The following is a 10,852-nucleotide window of genomic DNA, read 5'->3' on the forward strand; positions in this document are numbered from 1 at the left end:
TTTAAAAAAAAAGGTCAATAACTATTTTAAACGAATGTTCTTAAGCATAAGGCAGCATATTGATAAACATTTGAAGTAAAAAATATATGCAAGCTAGCTTTTGGAGGCAGTAAAGTTATCAGACGTCTGGTTCCATTCACCACCATTGTTAAAAAAAAATGACAATTAATTCTGAAGGATGTAAAATATACTACTAATAAATGATGAAATAATAATATTAATAATATTAATAATAGTAAATGTAATTTAGAAAGGCCACCCCACCCTCCTCCTCCCTGCACCCCCAGCACTCACGGATGCAGAGACAGGCCACCAGCTTGGCCCCGGACTCCGGCACCGGGCAGGAGGGGAAGATGGGCTTGAGCAGGTAGGTGGCGAACACATAGGCGACGATGTACTGCGAGGAGGGTCTGATGATGAGCAGCTCGATCCACAGCTTGAGGAAGGCGGGCAGCGAGCCGTACACGTCCAGGATGTAGGCGTAGTCGCCGCCGGACTTGGTGATGGTGGTGCCCAGCTCGGCGTAGCACAGCGCGCCCACGGTGGAGAACAAGCCGCACAGCGCCCACACGACCAGGGAGAGCCCCACGGAGCCTGCCTCCTTCACCACGCCGGTGGGGGGTGACGAAGATGCCCGAGCCGATGATGGTGCCCACGATGATGGCCACGCCGTTCACCAGCGTGATGGTCCTCTTCAGCACCACCGTCTCCTCCCCGTCCGCCGCCGCGGACACATCGCTGCCGGGGCTCCGGGCAGCCCCGCTCTCGGACCGGCCTGCGTTGCCGTTCTCACCGCCGGAGGAAAGCATCTTCTCGGTCACCTGCTTGTCCTCGTCTCGGTCCCCAGAAGAAGCACCGGGGCTTCTCTTCTTCAGATTTGACATGTCTCTCTATCTCTCTCTCTCTCTCTCTCTTTTTCTGTATTTCTCGTGTTCTAACAGCGAGGACTCGGTTCACCAACCGACTCCGGCTCGGGATCCGGTGTGTGAGTCACTGAAACGTGGTCTGGACGCTGGAGCTCCGTCTAGTAAAGCTTTAAGCATCTTTTCCTCTTTCCTCTCTCCGCGTCACTCCGCGCAAATCACGCCCGTATTCCGACAGGCCACGCCCCCCCCAGCACCGCCAGCTGCACCACCGCCTCCTGCTTTGATTGGGTGGTGTCTTAAAGTACTTATCCCCAATCAGGGCTTGAAAGGTAGCTATTGCTCCTAAAGTAGCCAATCAGAACGCAGGTCGCGATGACCTCAGCCAATCAGAAGGTAGAATGTCATACTGTACCCATGCCTACCGTGCAGTAGGCGGGCTTTCCATTGCGGAATACGGGTGGGAATAAAAATACGCCCCCTACACAATGCCCTACTTGTTGTTGGTTTTGGCAGTCTCGCTCTGTCGCCCTCTAGCGGGCTCGCCAGCACATGCACGGTCAGGACCCCCCTTCTTGGGTTTAGTGGAGTTCAACATGCTGGACGTGCGAGGATATGCTGGTCTTTTAGGGGTGTAATACAGTCCGAGCTGTAACCGGGACATCCCACTGCAGCGTGTGAGGGGTCAAGACGGCCCAAACTATTGGCCCAAACACTGATGACAAAGCTGGTGCACCAACACGACCAGTATGACCAAGCTAGATGACTAGCATGACCAGCATGACCAATCTGGTGGATCGGTATGACAATGCTGGCCTACCAGCATGACCAGGATGACCAGCATAAACAAAGTGGTTGACCAGCAGGACCAAGCTGGTTCACCAGTATGACCAAAATGACAACGCTGGTTGACCAGTATGACCAGCATAACCAAGCTGGTCTCCCAGCATGACCAATCTGGTGGATCGGTATGACAATGCTGGCCTACCAGCATGACCAGTGTGACCATGCTGGCCTACCAGGATGACCAGCATAACCAAGCTGGTTGACCAGCACTGACATGACCAGCATAACCAAAGTGGTTGACTAGCATGACCAAGCTGGTCCACCAGTATGACCAAAATGACAACGCTGGTTGACCAGCATGACCAGTATGACAATGCTGGTCCACCAGGATTACCAGCATAACCAAGCTATTAGACTGACATGACCAGGATGCCCATGTTGGTGCACCAGTATGACCAGCATGCCCGTGCTAGTCGACCAGATGGACCTGCATGAGCAGCAGGCTAATCAACACTACTACACTTGACTGTTAATATCCAGCTCTAGATGTTTCACCTGCAGGAGACGTGGTTTAGCTGAGGTGCTGAAGAGTCTGTAGAAAGCCGGGTCTGGATCCTGTTACTGCAACAAAACAAAAACCTTCCCGTTCATTTCCTGTGTTCAGGTAACGGGTTCGGCGGATGCTGAGCAGACCCCCGCCCCCAGCTCGCACAGATATTGGTTCCAAATTAAAGAAAACAGCTCAGGTCCACCTGCTGCGGCTCCTCAGCCTGAGAATGGGACGCATCTGCGGAGATCTGTTTTCCAGGAAACACTCCTGAGACCGCAGGGGGGAATACCTTCTGCTTATATATGTGTGTGTGTGTGTGTTTTATGAACCACATGACCCTGACCAGTTCATATGTGTAGACTTATATGTGTGTTCTGATGACCCAGTCGTCTATCTAGAACATCACAGTCTGATTGGGTCATCAGAACATCTCCAGAACATCAGGAAGCAGGTCTTGTGTGGGGTGTTCCCTCCTGGTATGCAGTGGTCAGTACCTACCAGAAGGGTCATTGATGCTCATGGAGGCCCCGCCCACCTCACACGTCTGTTTTGGTGGCACGAGAGGGACAGGTGGGTTTTATAATGTTATGGTTGGTAAGTGTATCTTAGTGTTTCTAATAAAATGGATAATATGTTTTTGAACTGAATGAAAGCACACTTTGGACAAAAGTATTTGGACACCTGCTTGTTCGTTGTTTCTTCTGAAATCAAGGCTATTAAAAAGACCTTCCACTGCTTTTATTGGAGTAACTGTCTCTACTGTCCAGAGAAGAATGACTTCTACTAGATTTTGGAGCAACATTGCTGTGAGGATTTGGTTGCATTCAGCAACAAGAGCATTAGTGAGGTCAGGATGTTGGATAATGATGATAATCACCACCCCACCTCATCATCATCATCCCCAACTCATCCCAAAAGTACTGGATGGAGCTCCACCACCATTCATCATTGCAGAGAGCACAGTTCTTCCACTGCTCCACAGCTCCTCAGTGCTGGGGGGCTTTATTTATATATACCCCTCTATAAGCCTATGCCTGGCATTATTAGGCAGCAAGGTGATAATAGGTGTATGTTTATCTGCTCCAGAGAGTCCTATTCTATTGGCAGTACTTCTCTACAGGGACTAGACAAGCTGTGTGTGAATCTAATGTAGACGCTCTTCTGTTATAGACTATGGCAGCCGTCCAGTCTCGATCAAACACTGTGCTACTGTAGTCCACTGAGACTCAATACACAGAGGAAGCACATCTGGATGGGAGTTCTGAGGAGAGTCCTTGAGTCACTTGTTCCTGTTTATGAACTCCGAAGCAGCTTTTCTTTCTGGTTTAAAAATAACCCGTAACAAAAAGAAGACTATTGAAGAGCAGCTCGATCAGATTAGGCGTGTGTGGAAGATGCGTGCTGGACCCGGCCTTCCGAGACTCCATACAGGCCACAGATTCTGCCGAAGTAACAGCTGTTTCCTTCACGGCTTTGCAGAGTCAGTGCAGTGATTCGGAAACTGAAACGCTCATATCTGCCCTTTGTATCTCCTCACAAGCTTTTAGTGCAAGTACCAAAATCAGTCTACCAATAGTATCTTCTGGAATATCCAAAATCTAGTACCTGTTATCAAAGGCTTGTTAGCATTAATACAGCACACATCCCAGAGGTCTTCACTGGAGCTGCATCCTTTCCAGTTGAGGAAGATTAGGTTACAGTAAAGGCCTTCAAGACTCCAACTCATCTCAGAGGTGTTCAACAGAGCTTCCTTAACTCATACTGAGATGTTCGGTGGAGCTTCATCACTCCAACTCATCTCAAAGGTGTTCAAAGGAGCTTCAAGGCTTCTACTCATCCCAGAGGATTTCAGTAGAGCTTCATCCTCTTCAACTCATCCCAACGGTCTTCAGTGGAGCTAAATCTTCTCTGACAATCCGGAGATTTTTATTTGCACTTCAGCTTATCCTAGAGGTTTTCTGTAGAGCTTCATCTTCTCCAACTCATCTCAAAAGTTTTCTGTAGAGCTTCATCTGCTCCAACTCATCCCAAAAGTTTTCTGTAGAGCTTCATCTTCTCCAACTCATCTCAAAAGTTTTCTGTAGAGCTTCATCTTCTCCAACTCATCCCAAATGTTTTCTGTAGAGCTTCATCTTCTCTAACTCATCCCAAATGTTTTCTGTAGAGCTTCATCTTCTCTAACTCATCCCAAAAGCTTTCTGTAAAGCTTCATCTTCTCTAACTCATCCAAAAGCTTTCTGTAGAGCTTCATCTTCTCCAACCCAAATGTTTTCTGTAGAGCTTCATCTTCTCCAACTCACCTCAATTTTTTTAGTAGAGCTTAGTCTTCTCCAACCCATCCCAAAAGTTTTCTGTAGAGCAGCAGAGTGTGTGTGAATGCCTAAGGCAGCAAGTGGTCTGTCTTAAGGAGCTAACCTCCTGATTCGAGGAGGTATCTGGAGACGTTTGCACACATAACATGCAAATGTGGTCAAAATCAAAACGGAAACATTCTAATCGACACGTTCGTAGGAAATAAACGATCCAGGTTGGATATCTGGAACCTAATAATTTCACCGCCTGCCTTCAGGCTTCAGAGTCTTCAGAGTTTGCTTTTTTGGCGAGGGTCAAAGATCACATTCTCTCACACAATGATGGGAAACTGAAGCGATTCTGGAAGAAAATAAAATCATCCCATTTTTGTAGCCCCCCTCAGCCAAGCACAACAAACATGCAACAGAATCTTTTGAAGCAGGTTGAGACAGAACTCAAAGCAAGTTCCTGTGTCTCCCCACACACCCATGGCTCGACACACACGCCTTTTCATCCCCTTAGGTGCCGTCTGGGCCTCTTTTGCAACTGCCCCAATTTCTCCTTTTATTGCTCCGTTGTAGAAGAACAATGAAGCACTTCTGAGTACCACCAACACACCTTTCATAAGCCCGTTCCCTAGAAACTGACCATTGTGTCCAGCCGCTTTGGCCAAATTCTGGGTTAGATAATTTAAATTGCTCATTGAGGCATGGACTCCACAAGACTTCAAGACCTTCAAGTCCTGTAAGTTTTGAGGTGGGTGGGTGGGTGGGACCTCCATAAGCATTAATGAGTCTTGGGCAACCATGACCCGGTCACTGATATACCACTTTTGGTAGGTACTGACCACTGCATACCAGAAACACCCCACAATACCTGCTTGCTGATGTTCTGGAGATGTTCTCACCCAGTCGTTGGTTCTTTTCACAGAAGCGTCTCAGATTCTTATGCTTGTCCATTTTTGCACCTTCGAGAACTGACTGTTCACTCGCTGCCTAATATGTAGATCCACAGGAGCCACTGGACCCGGATCACGATCACCAAGCAGGGGTTTTAATGTAATGGCTAATCAGTTTACATCTTCTCCAACACATTTCCTAAGCTCGATTTCAATATAAGTTAAATGAAATGAATCATATGAATTATACTGATGTTCTAGATAACACCAACCTTGGTGTCAGGGGTCATCTCCACCAAGTTGTTTTGAACCAAAGGTCTGGTAGAACCGTGCCTCAGGCATCAGGCAGTGTCTTCATTACCATTAGGTGGAAGAACCTCCTTCTGTGATGGAGCTTTTATTAGAGCTTCAGACGTCTGGTTAAGGGTTATCTAGAACCGAGCCGCTCACTCCAAACCCATCAATCCCAACTAAGGCATGTAATTAAGCATAAATCAATATTACTCCTGAAGCCTTTAAGAGTAACTAACACTGTCACAGTCTTAGGCTTTCAGGTTCTGGAAACACATGACCCAGAATCGTCGGTCAAGTTGTTTATATTTTGTTTTATTTAATCCTTTACATCAAAGAAACCTCACAATGTTGTGGACAGCATGAATGGGCAGTTGTAATGTAGACGTCTGGCCTGTGTTTTCATAGATGCTCTCCCCGCTGACACAGCCAGAAGAAAGAGCACCTGATAGGCCACCAGTGCAGCAGGCCCGGGCCGGGCCTAGACCAAACCAGACCAGCTCAGACCAGCACCTGCTACAACACTGCATGCTGAGAGCGAGCCTCCGGAAAGATCCAGAAACCTCGGGGAACGCCCGCTCGTCCAGTTCAGGTCCACAGGGAACCGGGCCGTGGACGCCCAACAGCAAAAACAAACAATTCATACATTCACTATATTACACAAACAGTCTCCTGGGAAACACCACCCAAATACAACCTTCCACACCAAATACAAGAATCAAACATCCTTCCGAAAAGATTGTGCGTGATTAGTCTATATTAAAACAGGCAGTTCTGGCAGATAGAGTCGTTCTGCATATGGAAATGATATTGAATATTAGAAAAATAGGCAAAGTGTGATTCATTCATTTACATTCAATCTAAAACAATGAAGTGGCTGAGAAACAGAGAAAACAACAGAAAAAACATGAAATACCCACACATACACAATATGGACAAAAATATTGGGACACACCTCTTAATCCATGAATTCAGGCACATAAAATCCAGCCCCTAGTCCTGCAGTCTGCCTTTCTTCCACACATCAGTGAGATAACGGGAGGTTCTGAAGAGCTCACTGAACTCCAGCGTGGTTCTGTATGTAATAAGAGACACCGCTGCACCAACAACAACAAGTCAGCTGGTGAAATTTCCTCCCTCCTAGATCTTCCTCCATCAGCTGTGAGTGGTGTTATTATTGAACAGTGGAAGAGTTTAGGAGGAACAGCTCACAGAGAGCAGCTCAGCCACCGAGTGTCTGTCAGACCACGTAAAGTTACAGAGCGGGGTCAGGGCAGAGTGCTGAGCTCAGAGCAGAGTGCAGAAAAGCCTCCAACTGACTCAGTAACTGCAGCAGAGCTCCAGACCTGCTGCTGCTGCTGGTAGAGCTTAGAGCAAAGGGGGACCAGCTCCTTATTAATAATGCTTATGGGTTTAGAATGGGACGTCATAAACGCTCCAGTAGGTGGAACAGGGTGGAGGTGTCCAAATACTTTTGTCCATATAGTGAATATGCTTCCCAACAAAATCACAGAACAGTCTCTCAACAAGCAACAAATATTAGATACAGCTTCTTTGATCTCTTATGTTCCTTAACATCTAAACCATCAGGTGTTATTGTACAGTAACTACATGGACACTAAGGTACAGCGACACCCCTGGTCAAACGACGTGATGGCGAGCATTTTGTTGATGTCCTAAGTGCTAGTAAGTGAACATTTCTGCACATTTTAGACACAATTCCTATTAAATATCAGAATTTAATGGGATATAAATTGGGAAAACGTAACATATTTAACGTACCATCACTTTTGCACGCCACCTTTGATGTTAAATATGTACAATTACGTGTATGTATGTGTACATATGTTCAATTACTCAAATAAACAGTAGTTATGCTTCAGAAGTAAATGTGCAGAAGTGCAGATCTGTAGAGGACGCGGCTCATAAACACATGCAATCTGACCAGGGGTGCCAAAACTTTTGCACAAGGCTGTATAGGAGTAAAGAATGGAAGTGTGGAACTGACGAAGGTTCGCTTGGAGTTGCTGAAGATGTCTAAATGGAGTAGAACGCTGAAGAAAGCTGATTTTTAGACTCTTGGTTTACACCTCGCATTAGCTGGATTTTATCTGGATGCACTTTTACTGGTTTCCATTCACACGGTTTACTGAACTAAAGTCCCCAGTATGACCAGTAAGGTCTGGTCCCATGTTAAAAAAATTAAAAAATAAAAAATAAAAAAATCAGGTGATGGTTTTTCACCTGTTCCTCCCAATGTTTGCTGCCAGGGATCAGAAGACACTGTTTCCAAGGGCCGACGAATCGTCCGAACTGCTGAGTCAGATGTCTTTCTGTTTCCCATTTAACCTGGGTGCCATTCTGGGGGCGTGTTTGGCTTTTTCTATGTGCAAATTCAATCAAACAGTGATCCAATCAGTAGAAAGGAAATGAAGGAAAGCTGATGCCAGGTGTAAACAGCCTAAACTCAGCCTTAAAGCAACGGCTCACCAAAATACACAATTACCCCCAGTATCATCATATCATCACCACTAGCAGTCCAGGCATCGGTGTTGGACGTTCGCTAAGGTTTGCTGTTCGAAGAGGTTAAACGGATTCGAGCTGATAGACTTTTTTAGATAGAAATTTGCTTGTTTCGTTTATGCGGGACCTTTTTAGCCCATCATCAAAAGCTTGCAGATGTGATGCCACAGCCATACGTAATCAGGAAGCCTTTCTCCGAGCTCCCTCCACGGCGTGGGGTCTGTTAGCTAATGTGACAGAATTAGCAGTTAGTGTTCTCCTGCAAGCGTGTTGAGCTCCAGCGGTGTTGTTTAAGCTGCGGTTTGAAAAGATACGGTGGAGCTACACGTGATCTATGTAGCGCAATATTGTTAGAATTTCCCAATAATAGAAAAACACTCAGAAATGATAATAAGTTGTGTATTTACTCAGGAAAAAAAATTATAAAACCTAATTATGTAATACTAGGTGTAATACACCTTGAGTGTCAATGTAAAACCACTTTTGCCAATAATGTAATAATAATTAGAATATCTATTAGGGCATTTATTACATTTTTAGGTTGGTCATGTGTAATAATTATTAAAATTATTGTGGTTTATTACTTTTTTTGGGTTGGTTAATAGTTAATTAATTTTTTATTAAATGAAAGGATTGTGTTTAAATTGAGTTCAGTGTAAACTGTTGATTTGCACCATTTCTGTGATTATTTATATTTTTTTTTTTAAAGGAAAGGTGGCAATTAGAAACGACTTCAGACACCAAACACGTCTCAGCTGATGAGGTTTGTGTAGTTAGCTGTGAAGCACTCCTTCCTACTATTAGCGAACACTATTCCCGGCTCGCTCTGCATCCCACTGGAGATGGACAGTGGGCGACCGTATGAGGCAGGAGGGGGACTCTCTGCACCCCGTGTTTGGAGAGCTCTAATCCAGCCCTTCCAGTCTGGTTAGTACTGCTCAGTCTCAGCAGCCAGGTGGCCCATTCACGCTAGAGGCCACCGCAGGGGGGGCGGGGGTGTGTGTGTGGGGGGGGTGTTGCGTACAGAAACGGCCATCCAGCCACAAAGAGCTGGACGTCCAATCGCTGCTTCTGAAAAGATGGGCGCCAAACCCCAGAGGCCTGCGCTCACAAAGAACAGCCAGTGCAGGAGCGCCAATCTAGGACCAGAGTCTTCTGCCTGGTTATGAAAATCAACAGCCGTAAAAGCTGGCCTGAGATCAGCGCGGACACTCTGAGGGAGACCCTTTGTTCCAGGCTGAGGCCTCTCGCGCAGCGAAGGCCCCCCCAAAATATACACTCCCACCTCACATTCCCACTGTCCTCTGAAACTTATTCATCTCGGAGCGAGCGGCCCGGCCCACTTCCCTCAAAACACACAGCGCTTCCCCTGATTCTCACACTGCTTTTGTTCCCAGTCTTTTATAAATGCAAACACACACACACACACACACACACACACACACACACACACACACACACACACAAATACCTTTCACTACACTATAGTAATATTTTACTCATATTCACTGTAATCACATTACCTTCCCCCAACACACACACACACACACACACACACACACACACACACACACACACACACACACACACACACACACACACAGTCAATCAGCCAAGACAAGTTCAGTGTCTGAAGCTGAGCTTCTTCTTTGGGTTGGGTATTGATGGAATACAGGGGTCTGCAAAGGTCTGGGACCCCCAGGCCTAAATTTCTGTTACTGTGTCTTAAGAAAGAGGTTATTCACAGATACAGAGTTAAGATGAACTCTTCTTAAGACTTTTCTTTTATCTCTTAATATTTATTTTACCAAAAAAAAATTTAATCCATAAATGAACAGGTATTTTTTATAATAATAAAATAAAAAAAATATATAATAATTAAAAAAAAAAAAAGATACTGTTTGTTCCTCGTCGTGTGACGGCCTTGGACTGGCTCAGCAGTCTCATGTACTACCAGTATAGCCTAGGGGTCACAATTAGTGCCAGGGGGTTAATTGGCAGGACAAAACTGGGCAAGAATGGGAGGAAAAAAATACATAAATGTGTATAAAAAAAAAATAAAAAAAAGAAGAAAAGGCAGCAGTGGAGTTTAAGAATAAATTTCTATGTTAAAAAAATGATTATAAAAAAAAAAAAATAAAAAAAAAAAAGCAGAAGAACGATAGGCCTCGGACTCTGAGTGGCTTAGCGGTCTCATGCACTACCACTATGGCCCTGGGCTATGCCACCTTGCCATCAGCAGCCGGAGTCAGAGAACGCACAATTAACCGTGCTCTCTTTCCAACTGGGTAGATGGCGCTCTCTCCCCTCATCAGGCGTCAGCGTGTTAGCTGGAGTGGTGGAGCTGTGGGCCGGGCACTTTCCTATCAGTGTGTCAGCGACAGTTAGAAAAGAGGCGGAGGCTGACCTCACAACATGTATCGGAGGAGGCGTGCGTTAAGTCCTTACCCTCACCCTAGTGTCGGGAGCATTGTGCTTGGGCTAGGGGGCGCTACAAATAGGTGGGTTAATTGGCTGTACCTAACTGGGTGAAAAAGGGGACATATCTGACAAATGTATAAATAAAACAGGCCTCATATTCCTTACACGTTTAATCTTGAGAAAAGTCCAAACATAAAATTTACATAAACTAAACAAATCTTAAATATG

The 10,852-nt window shown here is 45.7% G+C and overlaps 1 protein-coding gene across 1 annotated transcript in view; it reads right to left on the reverse strand.

Annotated features, from left to right (window-relative positions):
- Window positions 1-1,058, reverse strand: part of slc7a5 (solute carrier family 7 member 5) — a 2,179-nt gene extending 1,121 nt beyond the window's left edge. Inside the window, 2 exon segments of the mRNA XM_072664183.1 lie at window positions 295-619; window positions 621-1,058. Of these exon segments, the coding sequence (XP_072520284.1) occupies window positions 295-619; window positions 621-884 (589 nt within the window). The 5' untranslated portion in view covers window positions 885-1,058.
- Between the last annotated feature and the right edge of the window lie 9,794 nt (window positions 1,059-10,852).

This window comes from Salminus brasiliensis, chromosome 19 (assembly GCF_030463535.1).
Source record: "Salminus brasiliensis chromosome 19, fSalBra1.hap2, whole genome shotgun sequence".
Classification (NCBI taxonomy): Eukaryota; Metazoa; Chordata; class Actinopteri; order Characiformes; family Bryconidae; genus Salminus; species Salminus brasiliensis.